This window comes from Ixodes scapularis, unplaced genomic scaffold (genome assembly GCF_016920785.2).
Source record: "Ixodes scapularis isolate PalLabHiFi unplaced genomic scaffold, ASM1692078v2 PGA_scaffold1__304_contigs__length_218370807, whole genome shotgun sequence".
NCBI classification, from domain to species: Eukaryota; Metazoa; Arthropoda; class Arachnida; order Ixodida; family Ixodidae; genus Ixodes; species Ixodes scapularis.
Window position 1 is genome coordinate 60,053,747 of NW_024609846.1, and position 18,943 is coordinate 60,072,689.

The window sequence follows — 18,943 nt, forward strand, 5'->3', positions numbered from 1 at the left end:
TTATCAGTAAAATACACTTGGAAATACAAAAGAGGATATTGTTTTTTTGGCAAGGTACTGAAATAATTCTTAATTCACCTAAGATGTCATTTCTGGCTTTGACAGTATTAGGCTTAGGTGGACATAGGCCACCTAAGCCTAATAAGCCTAAGCCTAACCTAAGCATAAAAAGGTGGTCCTTCTTTTGTATCTTGTGATCCAGGTAACGTCATGGTCTCATACATCCGCGTTCTATACAAACCGCTAGCACGTCACATTCTCAAGGAGTTTAAGCTTCCTGCGATGCGTAGTTCATTTACACGGACCGAAAAGCACTGTTATTTCTTCTCCATAACACTCGGTACAATGCTTTCGAGAGTGCAGGTAATGAAGCTTTTCCAAAAGGAAAAGTCATCCACTGCAAACGGCGAACGTGACCAGGCGACCAAGGCAGGAGTCGACACGGCATGGCGGGTGGCGTTTCTCGCTGCGCTGATGGCGTTCTTCGAGGCCTCGAGCTTCCGCTCTTCGGGCTTCCTGTACGTCGCGGTCATCGACGAATATCAAGCCGACAGAGGACTGGCATCTTGGCCGGTTAGCGTCTTCGGTACCATGATTGACATGGGAGGTAATGAACTTCTACCATAAAAGCGACCTACCTATTGCAATTTCTGTTATTTGATCTCGGAATAAAAACAGGTTTAGCAGTGGGGAAAGAGAGGGAGAGAGAGAGAGCGCGCAAGATGACAATTGAAAGGTAGAAATGTTAGTCAATCAATCAATCAATCAATCAATCAATCACTCAATCAATCAATCAGTGTTTTTTTAGTTAATGTATACTAACTTTACTGAAAGCCCATCTAGGCCAATAGTAAATTTGGCGAGTTTGGGCCCAATTGCCAATGTACTTGGCTCTAGCTGACACTCAATTTGGCACAAAACAGATAGGGAGGACAGTGCAGTAAAGTTGTGTTGTGCGTATGTCAGGACAGAGAAAAGTTAGGCAACCCCAATAAGTGTCTCGTGTTCCCGGTGTGGATGAAAAATGGAGCCGGTGCAGTTCGACTGTATAGTGTCTTTACATGCGTTGCGCACTAGCGATACATAACCGCATGCCGGTACACTACTCCCCCAGTTACAAACGGGCAGCGGTGTCATTTGACACACAGTGTTCCTGGGGGAGCGAGAGCTTTCGCTCGACGTGCTCCCAGCTGGGGAGCATTGACAGACTCGGCCACTGATCCTCCTGATATAATAATAATAAATCTTTATTTTGTTTTATCACTGAAACGGGGCACCAAAACAAAAAGCTGCTGCAGCAGCTTGACGGAGGTCCTGGCCCCCTTCGTAGCAGGCGATTCCCAAGCAATTTCAGAAATGAACAAAATAGCTACATTGAGAGAAAGGACAATATATTAACTGCACACACCACAGATCAAACAAAAGCAAGAGAAAAATGAAATTAATACATTCATTGTAGTACACCATGGTACGGTGATCCGTACGCTTTAGCCGTACGTAAGAAAACAACCCTAAAATAATGCTTGTAGCTCTGCCAGCGTCATTGCATGAATATCAACACCTTTAAAATATTTCATTTAATAAAGTAGTGAATTGGTAATCTAGTGTGCGATTATAATATATTGTACGTGATGATGAAACAAAACATTTTTCTTTAGGGCGGAGTTGATATGAGGAAGTGAAAAGGACTAGATTACATAATTTCCCAAGAACTTGAAGTCGGGACTTGTAAATATTTGAAATTGGTTTTATATTAAACAATGAGAACAAGTGTTCAGTATGATCATAGTATGAAACATTGGCAATAGCACGCGCAGCTTTTTTTCGTAAAATATGTAGTTTATTTATATTTGTTTTTGTTGTATTTTCCCAAACAAGATGACAATAATTAAGTTGGGAATATACCAAAGCGTTGTAAAGTTGGAGCTTAACAAACGAGGCAACAATGATTTAAGATAACATATTAAGGGTGCAGGCGAGCTGGTGAATGTTAACCATGTGGAATAACCTGAGACTGGGGCAGAAGTGAACAAATAAGTTTTGGAATGGAGTTTTTTGTTTTTGTTTTTGTTTTTCGGAATCAAGTAGGTACTCATTCTTTTGTTAAATTTTGAGGGAGATTGTCGAGCTATTTTTGTGAATCGGCATGAAGGGCCGTCCATAGTACTACTTTGTGTATTGGAGGCTTTGGCATTTGGACTGTTTAGAGGTTGTCTCTTTGTGTAGGTTGTGGCTGATTGGAGGGTTCGGCGTTTGAACTCGTTAAAGTTTGCCCCCCTTTTGTTTTGGTGGTGGCTGATTGCGGGCTATATAAGGAGGCGGACTAAACAAACCTGGTAGCTGAGTTTGAGACGTCGTCCTGTCCTTTTCTGCTCCTTCGACTTATTTGTTCACGTCTGCCCCAGTCTCAGGTTATTCAACAGGGCTAATAATTTAAATTTGGTTAGCAAGCCCACTGTTTTCGACAGTTTAAACGAAAGATAATCAATATGTTTATTCCAAGACATACTACTTGTAAACTAAACACCCAAACTCTTCATAGTGTCGACAAATTCAATTTTTTCATTGTTCAAAATCAGTTGGTTTGGAATCACAACTGTAGCATGTTGACTTATGAATAAAATGGCTTCTTTTTTTTTTGGGGGGGGGGGGGGGGAATTGAACTTAAGGTGATTGTCTTTTGTCTATTTTTCAACACGATCAAGAACGCTATAGTATTTATTTACTAGATTACGGATATCTTTAACGGAAAAGAAGAGTCTAGTGTCATCAGCATATATAATAAAGCAAACTTTAAGATTGGGATTTTCATTTACAATATCGTTAATATAAAGAATAAAAGGTAGGGGGCCTAAAATGCTGCCTTGGGACACATTATTTGTTATTTTTGAAATATCAGATTTAAGGTTTAATATAAACACGAACTGGATACGATTCTGTAAGTAAGATTGTAACAAACTTAATGTTTTTCCACGAATGTCATAGTGTTCTAATTTTGCTATCAGGACATCGTGGTTTCTTGTGTCGAAGGCTTTAGAAAAATCTAAATATACACCGAGTATTAATAAGTGATTATCTAGTGCTCTTAATATTATTTATTTTTGTCTTATTAATGCTAGTTCAGTGGAATAACTTTTACGAAAGCCAAATTGAGAATTTGCAATTAAAGGATATTTCTCAAGATGAAAGACAAATCTATTGTAAACTAGTGTTTTGAGTGGATTAGAAAATTCTGGAAGTATAAGAATTGTTCTAAATTGGGAATAGTATTTAAATCACCCCCTTTATGCAACAAACTAACTTAGGCAACCTGAATTTTGATAGGAAACTCACCGGACTCAAGTGCAAGATTGAGTATATAAGTAAGGTATGGTGCTAAGATATCTAGAACACACGTTGCTTGTTTTATTTTCATTTTGTATGCATCGATGCTTCTACTACTGTTAGGCTCATATATATATTATAGACTTCGGATACATCAGTGGGAAAAAGAAATATAGAATTAAGCAAGGGTGAATGCATGCACTGATCTGCATTATTTACAGTAGTAGTAGAAACAGGAGATGTGGTGCACGTGATAGACACGGAGCCGCATATTCGGAAACGCCTGTTCTTGGAGTCGTGGCATATCCAGAACACACCGGGGAACATTAACAAGTCCCTCTGGGCCTTACCATCTATTTACGTCCATGGCCTGCGTCACGTTCACAAAACATCACCTCGGTAGAAGAGGAAGGAGAGGTCAAAGCTCGCGCTGTCCCATTCCATTTTTAGTCACCCCTGAAAGAGTCAAGTCGACCCCGAAAAGTTGGGAAGTTTGTTTCTAAACTTTTGGTCTGAGTTTTCTTCTTTTCGAATTGTTCCCCAAACCAGAAAGATTTCTGTCGAAGATGTTTACTTTGGAGATGTGGCATGATTTACAACATAGCTACTAAAAGCATTCATCTTATCCGGCCCAGACATTATAAAATCATTTATGTTAATTTCGACTGGCCTAAATGCCTTTGCCTTGTAGTTAAGCAATTGTTTCGAGTCTTTGCCACGTCACGTCACTTTGACGTATAACATCGATATTAAACTTATTAATATAATAATTTTTCTTTCCTTGTCGCAGCATTCTTGTTAGTTTGTTTCTTTATTTCTTAAAAACTAAGTTTCTAATTTTTCCTAGATTTCAGAAACTGGCCATATAATTTTTTTTTGTGCGAATCATAGTGAGGAGCTAGAGATGTGACGGCCAACTAATTTGTTTTAATGAAAGATCAGCTTACGTTCGTGGTATTCGAGCAATATTGATGTTACAGCATATGCCTGAACGAGGAACACGAGGTAAACATTTCTATAAGGAACAATATTAAGTATTTCTCTCTCTTTCCCTCCATTGAGAAAATCCCATAAAAAAGCTCCGGTTTATTAGAAACAGCTCTGAATTGAACCTTGTTTCGTGTATTAATAGTTATTCGATTCTCTCTGATCCCAAGTTTAAAAATACGTAATTTCATAAACTGAATGTAGAGAAATTTAGGCATCAACAATGAATACAGGGCATGAACCACATTTTGCTTCAATACAGAACTAGTAAACGTGACGTATGTAAAAAGGCCGAACTCATGCCCTCGTAAGGTAAAAAGGGGGTTATAAATTGAAGAGCTTGTTTTAAAATGAGCTGGAGGAATGGGCATCCGTACTCAACGAGACGTTTAATCAATGGTATACGTGCGATTTTATGTGAATTCAGGCGGTGTGGAAGATCCATATATTTTAAGTTTTCTTCACATTTTATATGTAGTGGCATATGAGAAAAAAAGTATATGAATGTTTGTATGTTTAATCAATAAAGATATCCCAAGAGATCGAAGTAGGACGGCGGATATTTGGCGATTGTCGTGTGCAGCACATTTGAATTCGACGTCACTACAAAACTATTAGAAAAGAATCGCCAATAATTATTATGAAGAATTATGTATAACCTAATCATTCATTATTTTGTGAAAGTATGTGATTATTTGTAAACAGCTTAGCTATAATTTCGAAGCGTTGGGATTCACAGAATTTTTCAACTCATTTCATATACGAAACTTATTCTGCCGAGAACTGCTTTGAATTGTACGAACAATCTAAAATCGCTAGTTCCTTTGCGTATAGTGGAGGCGGAATGCGCTGCAAACGTATACTCTTAATTTTTCTTTGCTGTCACACGTGCCACGGGGGAAGTGCATTGCCGTGCTGCAGCAATACAACGAATTTCAGCAAACACGAGCTGTTTGGCCTGATCACAAAATTCAGGTTGTTCTAGAGCAGGTTACTAAACGACGTGCTGTTGCTACTTGACTCCCCTGGCTTGTAATAATCGGTTATTGGTATTTTATGGTCACAGACGACCATGAGAATAATCTTGACCTGCGTCAGAACTGCCTGGAACTTCTTTTTTCTTGGTGACAAAGTGTTCCTCCGTTCTTTGATTGATCCCTGACTGGACATCGTGAATTCAACATTCGTCTCCAGTCACAATGAGTTGAAGGAAATCATCTCTATGTTTCAAAGCGTCGGAGTAGCGCCTCGCACACATCCACATGGCGTTTCTTAATGTCTTACGTAAGTTGTCTTGGTACCAGCATGGTCGACGCGCCGTGGTACTGCAGAACATTGTGAATAGTGCGGAGCACGGAACCACGACTTACGTTCAAATCTTTAGCCATTTCATTGATGGGGACACGGCGGCTTTCGCGTACAAGCTGTATGACTTTTGATATTTTGTGCGGCGTCGTTGAAGTCTGAACCTGTGAGGAGCTTTGAGCCCGTCAAGTCATACTTGGCTCCACGCTTTGAAAATGTTTGTACCACTGCTACACCTGTCGCTGTGACACACAGGCGCGCCTCCCTACTGCTTCAGCGTCCTGCTATCAATATCCGCGGACATTTCGCCCTCTGCACCATAAAACCGGATTCCTGAGCTTTATCTTCCCCGGTGCACGCTTTCAAGGAGGCGGCCATTTTGAGAGTGCTGTGGTCACGTGACATTTCTTGAGTAGGCCGCTGGGCCGGCGCGCAAAGCTGAGTTTTAAAGAGGGTTAAACAATATTTGAAGCACAGCGGTCTATCGGGGGATGTCGATTTTTATAACGAAAGTGCGGTTAATTTTGCCTCTGCCTTGCTTTAAAGGAAAATGGTATACGCTTTAGATGGTTGGTTGTTACACGTTATTTATGTGCGTTAAGGGTTCAAGCGTGATAGCCAGAAAAGTTCATTAGAAAAGCACTCCAAAGTTGAGTGCATAATTGACTGCTAAGTCTTATCTCTCTCCCTAGCTTTATCTCCCCTTCTCTCTCTCACTCTCTCTCTCTCTCTCTCTCTATATATATATATAGCGAATGTTTAGCAATGCTTCTGCTGATATATAGGCAAAAGTAAGGTGCGCGGACATAGCAGCCGTAGGATGATGAAAATAAACATCTAGTTTAATGGCGAAAAACGTCACGCAAGAAAAAAGGGTGAAGTGCCGAAAAAAAGTTGTGTTAGTTTACAAGAATAATAAAGGCTAGGCAGAAGAACGCTAGTTACGCGGGAAAAAAATAAACTTGAAAAAGGACTGAATAAAACTCAAAGTTAAAATACCAGACCTTACGTAAATAAATTGTTGAATGGAAAATAGAATAAAGAATGAAGAATAAAAAATACAGTGAAACCCGTTGAGAACGAACCCACGGATTATTGTCGATATCGAACTCGCAGTAAATTAAAATAAAAATGCATGTAAAATGTACTTTTTATAACGAACAACATATTGGCTATATTGAACTTACCCCGGGAAGGCCTCCAAAAACGCCCAAACAATCGTCTTCTGGCCTGTCCCTCCCCCCCCCCCCCATCAAAAAAAAAAAAAAAAAAATTGGGAGAGAAAGAAAATTCCAAAAGCTCAAGCCTCGAACAAAATTGACAAAGAGAAGCGATTCAGAAGGGGACAAAGGTAAAAAAATTACACTCTGCACGCATACACAGAAAACAAAACTTAATCCCAAAGTAGTTGCCAACGAAGAGAAGTGATTCAAAAGGAGAGATACCTAAAAAAAAAAACTTCTGCACGCATGCAAAAAAAAGAAGTAAAAAAAGCTTTACAGCGTTTTGTTACAAGGTCGAAGCGAAAAGATGAAAAGAAAGGGAAGCTCTCGCTTTACAACGAACGCATCATTGAAGTTCATTGTAGATGGGTTTTGCTATATCGAACTACTTGCTATATCGACCTGATCGTAGCGTTTCCTGCTGTTTGTTATAAACGGGTTTGACTGTAAATGAAAATAAGAAAGGTCCTAACGTCCGTCGACGCTTCGGCATTGGCACTGCGTTCTTCAGGACGGGAGCCCACATGGAGTAGTGGGTTAGTTTCAAAAAAGATCTGGGAGAAGGGTTCCAAGGCGAAAGTTCGATGGAGCTTGTAGGGAAAGGGAAGCACGGTGGGGACGAGTCCAAGTTTGTAGGGATGAGGGAAACGGTTGTGGGTTCTGTTCACAGGTGCATTAACGGTACGAAGGCGCTTGTAGGGAAGGGGAAGCAGGGAAGCACGGGGGGATAAGTCTAATTCCGTCGCGATAAGGGATGAGGGTTGTAGGCTCTGTTCGCTGGTGCATTGGTGGCAGAAGGGGCTTGTAGAGAAAGAAAAACGCATGGGGGGATGCGTCCACTTTTGTTAGCAACAGTGAATTGGGTACGAGAAAAAAAATTTTACGTGTCTAGGAGATACAAGAGGCTCAATGCCAAGACAAGAAAATTTATTAATAAAGCCATTTAATTATTTTATTTCTATTTTTATCATCCTACAGCTGCTGTTGCCGCGCACCTTATTTTTGCCTATATATATATATATATATTAATATATATATATATATATATATATATATATATATATATATATATAGTCAAAGATGCGTACTGTTGGAGTTACTCATTCTAAGTTTATTACGAAGTTTCGAGCGGGGACCGCTCTTCATCTTCACCTGATGAAGAGCAGTCCCCGCTCGAAATGTCGTAATAAACTTCGAGTTAGTAAATTCGAGAGTACGCATCTTTGACTTATTAACTTTTCCCGGTCCATTGTTTTATATTTACCTAACTTCACCTATATATACATATATATATATATATATATATATATATATATATAGATATAAATATAGATATATATATTTATTTATTTATTTATTTACTTACTTATTTATATACGCAGAATGTGTTTAAGGCTTTCGGATTCTAACGGAAAGTGCGTGGAATATTTAAAAGCCCAACCACATAGGGCGCATTTTTGAATGCGAGGTCTTTCGCAATCCGAGCAATACGGATCTTGGCGCAAAGGCCTATTTAGGCGGGGAGACTTCGGAAGCGTTCGGCCCAGTGCCGGGCATTCAGCTAGCTTGTTGACTGCCGGAAGTTGCTCAACTTTCGCTCACGTTAGAACAGTTTATGAAAAGAATGAATCAAGAAATCCAAGGACTGTCTACCTTTCCGAAAACACGTTGAGTTTAGAATAAATAACAAAACTGGCCTAAAAAAAAAAGCATAACAATGTCCACCACAAACCCCAAAGAATGCCGCAGAAACAAATTTTGTGTGTAAAATTTGTTCCTAAAATCCACATAAAACAAGCCTTTTTCTGTTTTTTTTTTATAATCTAGGTTTTTAATTTTGGCCTTTTGGCATTTTTGGTTGGCAAGTCTATACTTGAATTGTTTAAGAAGTATAGTTAATTAGCGATTATAAGGTAGTTTTGGGTTTGAGATCTATTAAGACTTGGCAGAAATGGCACCGTCGGCAGTGGCCACTTTGTAACATATTAAGCGGCTGGACACAAACGTTTGTAAGATAAGAAAACAAACAAAAGGTGGACATTTTATATGTGTGCTGAACTTGTTCGTAATCTAAATACTTATCATTATTCGTAAGCTATTTTTTAGTATCAACAAAAATAAAATAAATTTAAATAAATTGAGAGGCACACTGCACAGCGCCAATCTGCTTCTGATTCTAAAAGAGCAGTACTATAAGAGGTGACAGATTTGATGCACACTTGACATAAAAGGCTTGGTTGGGAACGTTTTCGAAACTCGTGGCTATATATATTCGACAGATTACATTACAAGTAATTTTTTAGATTATGAAAAAAGTGCCCTAATAAGTCTCGAGAACTTGTTCATAAACGATTGAAACCAATCACTAATCAAATATGTCACAGACGAGGATAATCTCGAAACCTTGTAGTCTTTCCTCATTTATTTAGAATTTTATTTCGTTAATAATAAGCATGTCTGAACTTTCACAAAACAAAAGCGTAGTATCATCATTACGATAATTGACTTTCCGATATAGAACACAGTCATTCGGGAAGAGATGGAAGCTAGACACAATTGAGTTAGGTAAATCGCTCATACATATTAGAAACAGTAATTGTCCAAGCACGGATCCCTGTGAAATTCCGAAGGTTACGCTGTTACAGTTTGATTTAGGGTTGTTAGCAACAGTGAACTGGGTACGAGAAAAAAGCAAGGTACGTATCTAGGAGACAACAAGAGGGTTAATAGCAAGACAAGAAAACTTATTGATTAAGCGATTATGAGGAACCCTGTCCAAAGCCTTTGAAACATCAAGAAACAAGGCATCTCTTTGACTTTGTGAACCAACGTTAGTAAAAAGTTCATAAGTAAACACTTAAAGTGCCGTTTGGCACGAAAATTCTCTTCGAAAACCGCTCTGGTGACCGTAAAAAAGCTGTTTTCCTTTAAATGTGAAATAACGTGAGCAAATGACATTCTCAAGAAGTTCGGATGCAATGTAGGTTAATGAGATGGGACGGTAATTGGATGATAGCTTCCAATCGCCGTTTTGAGGAGTGGAACGTCCTTGCCCAGCTTCTAATCCAATGGTAAGCAACCTTGCTGCAATGACTGAGAAAATATCTACTGAAGACACTCATTGAATATAACTTTGATGTTACACAAAAACTATCGGCTTAGTATTATCAGAACCACATGATGACGCTAATTTAAATCCTTCTATGAGGAGAAAAATTTCATTGGCAGAAATGTCAAAGAAAGCTCTAGGTACGAAGTCAGCCAAGGGGAAATATTGCATATGGTTGATATTTTCACTGTTAAACACAGAAGATAAATAGTTATTTATTAGAGTAGATCAATGAAGGTTAGGAACAGCGGATCCATTTTCAATCTAAAGTCGTATCTAAACAGTACTATCTCTAGGTGTAACTATTTTCCAAACGTTTTGGGGATTAAGACGTAAAATTCTTGGTAGTTCTAAAGAGAATATATTTGTTTTGACGATCGGATACTTTTTGTATAACTTTTGAGGCCCGTGAAGTAACCGTTATAAACTGCATTAACGTTTCGCCGTTTCATTCTTAAGAAAAAAAGAAAAAAGGTTTCTTTTTGTTATTTAATGAACGAAAGGTTTTTATTGCGCCAGGGTTTATTATCATCGCTACGTACAATGAGAACAAAAACAAACTGCTCAGTAAGTGTTTAAGTTGTTTTTGAAAAATAGCCAGTTTTCTTCCACTGACCTAAAAAAATACGTTTTCGGCGTACGTTTGGTGAAACACAGATAACTGCTGATTTATTGCCAAGTAATCAGCTTCGTTGCAGTTGCGGATTATTTTAACCGTGGAGATCAGCAGGAAGAGAGGAACAAACAACTCAATAAGCAGGGTATTGTGGTCACTTAAACCAGTCACACAGTTAAAAGCTTTTATAAGTTCTGGAGAGTTAGTCAGAAGATAAAAAATGCTATCACCACGAGGGGGCCGATCAACAACTTGAATGAGGTTCACGCAGTTATCGAGAACATTCTTTGGCGTCATTCCACCCACTTGTGGTACAATTAACCGAGTGAATGTTAGAAAATTGAAGTCACCACATATTATAAAATGCGTTTTCGGGTAAAGGTCATGGATTAAAGCCAAACAGAGTACAGATTTCTATAATAATCAGAACCCCGATTTCACGCCCAATAACATGCTCCGATTATTGTTTGCCAAAATGCCAACTTAACGCAAACGGACACAGCCTCTAGGTCAGAACAAGGTCGAACACAAAATGAGGAAACACTTTTTTTTATTGCAATAAAAGTAAAACTGCGATTCACGAGAAGGAAATTTCGCAGTCGCGTTTCGGCGAAGATTCCGTTAGAATGACCATGCTTTTGTTTCTATCACAAAAGAATGCAGTTAATTTATCACGTATAGGCAAGTCGTCGCGTATATTAGTAAATGCAACAATGTAGTCCGTACATCTTAACTGCTTCGCGTGCGTAGCTGAGTGAAGGGGAGTGACGTTGGGAATCTTCTAAAGACTTCAACAACAGAGTCGCAAATACCGCCATATTTAGAGCACTTATCATTGATCTGCAGCGAATCAAAGCGCATTTTCAACACTCCATTCTGCGATCGAGGGAACAAAAACTTTCCAGCGAAGCGTACAGGCTAAAATTAGACTTCCCTTACGGCATAGTCAGAATCCTTTAATTTTAAGCCCGAAGAAATTTTCTTTCTGTCTTTGTAGCGCAGAAACTTGACAATGATGGGTCAATATGTATCGGGTGAAAACAGTCTAAGCATATGTGGCCGCTCTACGTCGTTCGGGTCGACCTTAATTTCCAGCTGTCCCTCACAAAAACTCAAATTTGTTGCCTCCAATTGACTCCAAGTTTCATTTTGCACGTCAGTAATACCAAAGAACAATAAGTTCATTCTCCGGAGTCTGCTAACGCACCTCGCGTTAGCTTTAGATATGTCCGAGGAAACTTTGATGGATACTTCCCGGGTTGCTTGTGCTCCCTTCCGAACACGTCCTCATGGAGTTCAGATCGGCTTCTATTGCCGCTACCCTTTTTTTGAGGCTTTATTGCCACATCAATTGATCATTGGGCTTTCTGAAACTTCTTAAATTGTGTAAGCATGTGACCTTGGCCCATCTCAATTCTAGTTCAGAATGTCGGCCACATAGGATCACTCACTGTCTGGACCGGGGTTGGTTTCAATGTCCCCGGACATTTGAAGAGTTAGTAGCGCGAAGTAAACAGCGTGAGCCCTCTGCACCAAGAACACAAACACGCAGCGGCGACACTCAAGAACGTCGTAAGGGCACGACAACGCGATCAAACGGATGTCACTACTCTGGTAGCAGCGAGAATCTGGAACGTAATCTACACAGCCTGGAAAACAAGGCCGTAGTGCTGACATTTTTGCGTCACCAGCAAAGGCCAACGTTGGACACAAACTGGAAACGAGTGCTGAATCAGCGCTCTGCTTCGAGGTAAGTTTGAGCCGAACGTTGACGAAATCGCCGTGTCTTATCTGCAACTAGCGTTGGCCTTTGTTGAAGACGACACCTCTATCAGTACTACGGCTTTGTTATCTAGTAGATGTTGAGGTAACCAACCTGAACGACGAAGAGAAGGGTTGACCTCGTTGTTTCTAATGCGATGCCGTCCCCCACTTGCCCACTGACTAGCGAGCTTAAAATGCCACAAGTTAAGATAGCCGTTTTGGCGACGTCCCCGGTTGCTAGACACCGTACACGTTGTCATCCAAGTTTGGTGACTCCACTGCGATGCCGTTTCCCGACTGGCCCCACTGACTAGCGAGCCTAAAATGCCATGCGTCCAGATAACCTTTTAGCGACGTCATCGGTTGCCAGACACCATACACGATGTCTTTTACGTTTGGTAGCTCGGTCGTTGTTACCACCGGGAAAGTAGTAGAGTCACTTCGCGTGACGATCCAAAGGTCGTCAGAATCCAGATGATTTCCACGAAGATGACCGTGCGACATTGATGCGTATGCAGCTGTCAGCATCACCTGAATGACAAAGTCAAAGGTTGACATCAGTGTTTCCGATGCGATACCGTAGACATGAAAACTATCTTGTATTGAGTAATACGATGTGACCGATCGCCAATATACGTATTTTAGTAAGTATAGTGACAGTTGAGGCACAAACACTAGCACAAAATGCTTACAGGCACCATTTTAACATTTTTACCTTGTGGTGTTGAAACTTTTTCTTTACAGGTATTGTTTCCGGACCTTTGTGCCAGCTCTTTGGAGCACCAGCGACACTAATTTCTGGTGCCATTATTACGGCGCTGGGAATGTTGGGAGCAAGCTTCACTAAAAGCATTCCTTTACTAACATTAACACTTGGTATCATTCATGGTAAGGACTGTTTGAAACTAATCACGTCAAAGAAAAATATCGTGAAATAAGTTCCCATTCTGAAAAAGTTATTCGTACATTATCGATAATAAACAATTAATTACAATCACAAACTATATTCAGACATCTTCATAAAAGATAAATACTATATTCGATTACTTCGCAATAAATGAAAATATGTAATTACTTCAGACGTAACAAATAATTTTCCTCAATATTTTAAAAGAAGCACGATTATTCTAATGTATCAACCTCTTCAATATTTCTAGGGAAGATGGACCTGTAATGTTTATTTGCTGTAGTGTTCTTACTTCTGCTTAATTTTGCCTCTTTGTGAAGGGTGAACGGAATCGGTCAAAAATATGTGATAGCTTTAGCGTTGCAGGAAGAGTGATTTGAGTTACCCTTTAGAGTTTTGCCGTTTCGGTGTGTTGCATTTAGTGGCGTATTTATCTTCAGGAGTGGTTTTGCCTACAGGCGGATTATTTGTTACAGCTTGAGATGGTGTTTATTTCCCTGATAATGCACCGACTGGCCACACTTCATATCTTACTCAAAATGATTATTGTACATATTCAAACCAGACGGTTTTATTTATTATGGTATACATTTGATAATTAAAAAAAAAGAAACTTCACAATAAGGCAATTGGTTGTTGCAGCCTCACTAACTCGTTTAACGGCATACATTTGTCAAAGCTACAGATGTTATCAAACGAACGAAGCATTCTGAATTACACTGCCCGCTTTTGACTGCAGTCGTGAGGCCGAATGAGTATTTAAAAAAAAATACAACGACATTGAGTACCGCTTGTTTGTATAGGTTATCCTATGAAAACGCCAAATGTTGTTAAAAAGCGACGAATAAATTTCTTTTTTTTTTTTAAGTGACAAAAACATCAGGGGCTTGGCTTCCAATTCCCCTGGAATAGATAGCGTCATCAAGTCGTTTTTAAGTCATAGAAAATGCATCCCCAACTATCGTGGACATCAACGCCTCGGCCAATTCACTAAAATTAAAATTTTAACTGGACAAGAACAAACATTGCAATGTTCCCGGAAATATTTTAGATTACAGTCATATTACATAAGTAAGCAGAGATTAAACTTTTGAACGCGTATAGTTTTTATTCCACGGCTCTACAAATGTTCTGCATTGATTCCTATGGGCGACATAAACAAAATATAACTTTGTTTTTTCTTGACAAAGGTCGTAATGTTTCCGACGACTGTAATGCCAGAGTATATTAAACCGCAAATCAATTAAAATTTAGATATTTTGTCTGAAAACTTTTTATTCCAGAGAATGGCCCAGAAACTTGGTCATGCTGCATATTTTAGCGCCTTTTCTTTGAATTTGGAAGCGAAATTGATCGGCGTGTATTTTCTTGCTGGCGGATTAGTTTTTCCAGTTTTTAAGTTCTAAAAGATTATATGGTTTACTGCAGTCGCTGTGTTGAAAAATATATTTTTGTTTTAAGCAGGGGGAAAGAGGGATTAGCGAGATTTACCACTATTAGAACTAATAGCGGGGACTAGTCCATATAAAAGATTGCTACTTATAGATGCAGCTAAGGGGATTGCGTTAACCTCCCAATGCGCTTTACCACGAGTTAACTGCTATAAATGTCATTTTCAGGCGCTGGCGCCGGAACTGTTTCGACAATGCTCCAGGTTTTCCTCAGCATGTACTTCGACAAGTACAGGGGCACCGCGCATGGGATCATGTTTGCAGGCGCCACAATGTCATCTTTTGTCTTCCCAATGCTCTTGTACTTCTTGAGAGAAACCTTCGACTTTCAATACTGCCTGCTAATTTTCGGGGCCATACTCCTGCATCTTGTTCCCATTAGCTTACTCTTCAAAAAACCACCGTGGGTACAAGAAGGCAAGAACCGCGAAAGCAAACTAATACCAGAATCGAGCTGCGCTACGACCATAACCATTGAGGGTAACCTAGAACGTGCCGGCGGCACTCGCATCAGCACAGGCGATGGCAAAGAGCAACCAGGAATCGGACGTAAAGCGCTAGCCATCCTCAAAATACCCATTTTCTATGCAATTCTCGTCACGTGGACAATCATGTGCTACAACGAGGACCTGTTTCTCACCACCATAGTGGACTTTGCGAAAGATCACGGAGCTTCCACGGCTACCGCTGTACCCTTAATATCCTACCTCTCCATAACCGATACGCTGGGTCGAATCTTTTTACCCCTGATAGCCGACAGAAAGCTGATGCGTCGAAGCACACTCGTGGCGTTAAATGCTCTTCTCACGGCCATTTCTGTTGGGCTACTGCCCCAAGCAACCACGAATGCAAGCCTCGTGGTTGTCACTCTGCTGGCTGCTTGTTTTAACGGATGCGGAATGACCATGTACGGCGTACTGCTCGCTGACTACATCGGCATTGATAACCTGCACATCAGCTACACCCTAGCTGGACTGACCTGTGGTCCTCTGCTCTTCCTGAAGCCCTTGCTTGTTGGTGAGGGAAATATATTTTCTTATAACCTATATAGCGCTTGCAAGTGAGGGCGAAGTTTACTTTGATGTGTTAATGTTTCACTTATCAGTTGTTTGCCTTAGTCCATCCATCATGATATTAGCACATATGACTTTTTGTTCATCTTTACGTAGAAAAAAATGAAAGACGTTTACAATACCCTGTAACGCCAATTTAGAGCGCAGCTCTTGAAGGGGAAGAGGGAAGGGTGCTCAGGGGAGGGTATACCCCCTCCCTCCTCCTCACCTCCTCATCTTGTCTGCTACTCATCCTCCTCCTCCCTCCTTGTCCTTCTTCCCTCCTCCTTCTTCACCTCCTCCTCCTCCTTCAATCTCCTCCCCTCATCCCCTCCTTCTCCCTCCTACTCCCCTCCTCCTCGCCGCTCAAGCCGGAAACCGCCGCTTAAGAGCTGTGCTTTAAAATATAGAATCAGAACAAATATTTTTGGCAGGTTGACATTTTATTGATTGGGGAAAAACCGTGGTGTATATTGGAAACTGCGTTGCATATCTAGCCAAGTATTACGCCCATAACGTACACGTGACCTCACGTGACCTCATGATTACGCCGACGGCGATGGCGACGCCTACGCCGCTCAATCCGGAAACGGGCGCCTAAGAGCTGTGCTTTAAGAGGCTTTCAAGAAAACTGGTCTTGCATTTGAAATACCGAAGACATTTGCGTTTTTAAGGAGGACATTTTCGCTTCTAAATCGCCGAGCTGTGATCCAGACACTGCAGAACGTACCTAAGCTCTTGCGTAAATCAAGGAGCCAAAATGTGGATTGTTAAATACGTAATAGTGTAAAAGCCAGTATATATCGACGTCAGTTCCGTGAGATTGGGCACGCCATTATAGAGTTCCAGCAGTCGGGTGCAGTATGACAAAAATATACCTACCGCCAGCAATCGATGACTCCTCTGTGGCATACATTTTGTGTTCTATATGTGGTTTATTATGAGGCATTAGACTACGAATATGATAAATACATTCATCAGTTTCATCTATCTAACATTACGGAGAAGTGAAAAAACTTCTATTAAGAAATCAAGCCACCAAAGCTCAAAGCAACAAACTTAGTTTAATAAATTCGCCATGAAACGATGGCTCCTTATAATCATGTCACATGTTATACCACTTCGAAATTAAATTAAATTATTACTTATTTTTGGCCGTATTATCCAGTAAATTTTGTATCAATAATTATTCCAAGAAGTATTTCATAACGAATGGTTCTATTTTGTAATGCTGGAACTCTGATTGCCAAAGCGCGGATAAAATAAAACGCGATTTCTTATGCACTCTGAACAGATGTATGTAACTGTTTCTTTCTTCTTTTTTTTTGCGAAACAGAAATAGCCTATCGTGCCACCTTGAATATTTAAATCGCTTACAGGCGCTCTTGTGGAGTCTTCGTTATGTCTCAATGGCAGGATACTTCTTTAAAAATGTTCTACGTTGGAACTTTTTTACGTTGATTTTGTGGTGCCGTGACAAGAGTCTGATCCTTGTGGCACTGCTCTGGGACAAAGTGTTCGGGGGTCTTGAAACAGTCTTAATGGCTGTCCAATCAGGACGCCCCTGACGCCATTCCATGACATAGCATTGGCATAGGCCGTAGAAGTTGCTCTGCACACGTCCTTTTTAATTTTGGACATCAACATCGCAGACAGTATAATTTTTCTCCTCGCCTCCTCACTCCTCGGAGGCCATGACGACAGCAATCAGAGGGTGCGAGTGGCTGTCCGCGTCCACTTTATCAGCACGCTGTAAGACTCTGTCCAAGGACGCAAGAAAAAGAAAGTACCCCCCCCCCCCCCCGAAGAAGAACGTATAAGGGACGACCTGAGTGCGGCGTAACCTATGCGTTTAGGAAACAATCCATTTGATATGAGGAAACTAGCCATCTAATGTGTCCTGTTTGAACTGCCACTTACGCCTTCTACTTGGGCTCAAAGGCTACTGGAGAGTATGTTTCAGGATCAAAATATTTTTTGCTGAACAAAATAAAATTTGTAGGGATACCTAAGTAATTCTCAAACATTTTTATAAAGTTTTTTTCATTCCTCAGATGCAGTGCGGCGAGTGGACTCAATTTGTTCTTAGAATTTTAAAAATTCGTCCAGAAACGACAAAGTTTCGAGGCAATGACAAAAATGTAAAACGCTCACTTTTACTTCACCGGGGACGGGACGCACACACAGAATAGCTACTTGTCCTTGCAGGCGATGACGTCGTTATTACGTTTCAGTTTCACATTTGCCTTATATCTGTTACATGCTGTGCTCTTTCATGCTGTGCTCTAGAATACCTTAACGTCAATAGCGATTTCCGGTACACTTGCATCTCTTTGTGACTAATTTTGTTTCCATCGTCAGTGCGTTGCCTTGTAAACGCATACATAGAACATCAATTTTGCTTTATTTTCAGGGTACTTTCGGGATCAGCTTGGCTCGTATGACAACATGTACCGAATGCTGGCGGCATTTCAAGTGTTTCTGTTTTTCCTATGGATCGCCGTGTCTTATTCAGAGCGCAGACGCGCTAAAGCCAAGGCTTCTAACATCGAGGAAATTCTTCAATATGCTCCAAGAAGAAAGAGCTCAAAAATAACCACGAATTTGGGAAGTGAAACTGATCGAATACCAAAGCATGGTGCGGAATGCTTGGCACATCGGACTATCTGTGATTCATTAGACAAAGGTATCCAGACTCTTTGTGCACAAGGTGTTGGTTCTCCATCTACCACATTTGCAAAACTTTAGAATTGTGCAACTGAGGTCAAGAGTCTTCGATCTATTAGACCCTGTGCAGCAGCATAGCGGACCGGGTACCTTTTAAATATGCCCAAAAGTGTATTCAAGAAAACGCAATGAATTGATTACTTGTGATGAAATATCCATTTTCATGGCAGAGTGGATTAAAACAATTTCCTTAAATGAACCTTAGACGTCGGGACGAGGTGTGGTCTTTCGTGCTATCATAATATTTAAAAAAAAAAAAAAAAAAACTAAAGGATCAGTCAAGTGACTTGTTGATAACAGCAGAAAAACTGCTCGAATGGCCGGAGAGGGTCACTCGTGTGTCAGGCTGCCTCTGTTCTTGTCTTCGAGCATTATATGTTGTAAATGCGGAAGGACGCTGGTTAGTGTTGGCTAGAGTAACTCACAGCTCTATCATGTTATTGACGGCTCTCCTACATTCTACCTAAGGGAAAAGGAG

At 40.4% G+C, this 18,943-nt stretch overlaps 1 protein-coding gene across 1 annotated transcript; it reads left to right on the forward strand.

Moving 5' to 3' along the window:
- The first annotated feature begins 366 nt into the window (after nucleotides 1–366).
- LOC121048327 (monocarboxylate transporter 5-like) lies at nucleotides 367–18,500 on the forward strand. Its single transcript, XM_042290191.1, has 5 exons — nucleotides 367–607; nucleotides 13,073–13,216; nucleotides 14,855–15,703; nucleotides 18,152–18,349; nucleotides 18,433–18,500. Exons 1-5 carry the CDS (start codon nucleotides 367–369, stop codon nucleotides 18,498–18,500), a joined length of 1,500 nt encoding a protein of 499 aa, XP_042146125.1.
- Nucleotides 18,501–18,943: the final 443 nt, after the last annotated feature.

What these genes read in the sequence shown, in the direction of transcription:
- LOC121048327 (XM_042290191.1), top strand. Translation starts at nt 367, where the DNA reads ATGAAGCTTTTCCAAAAGGAAAAGTCATCCACTGCAAACGGCGAACGT. An exon ending in TACCATGATTGACATGGGAG is followed by an intron (nt 608 to 13,072) that starts GTAATGAACTTC and finishes TTTTCTTTACAG; the next exon opens with GTATTGTTTCCGGACCTTTG. An exon ending in AACACTTGGTATCATTCATG is followed by an intron (nt 13,217 to 14,854) that starts GTAAGGACTGTT and finishes TGTCATTTTCAG; the next exon opens with GCGCTGGCGCCGGAACTGTT.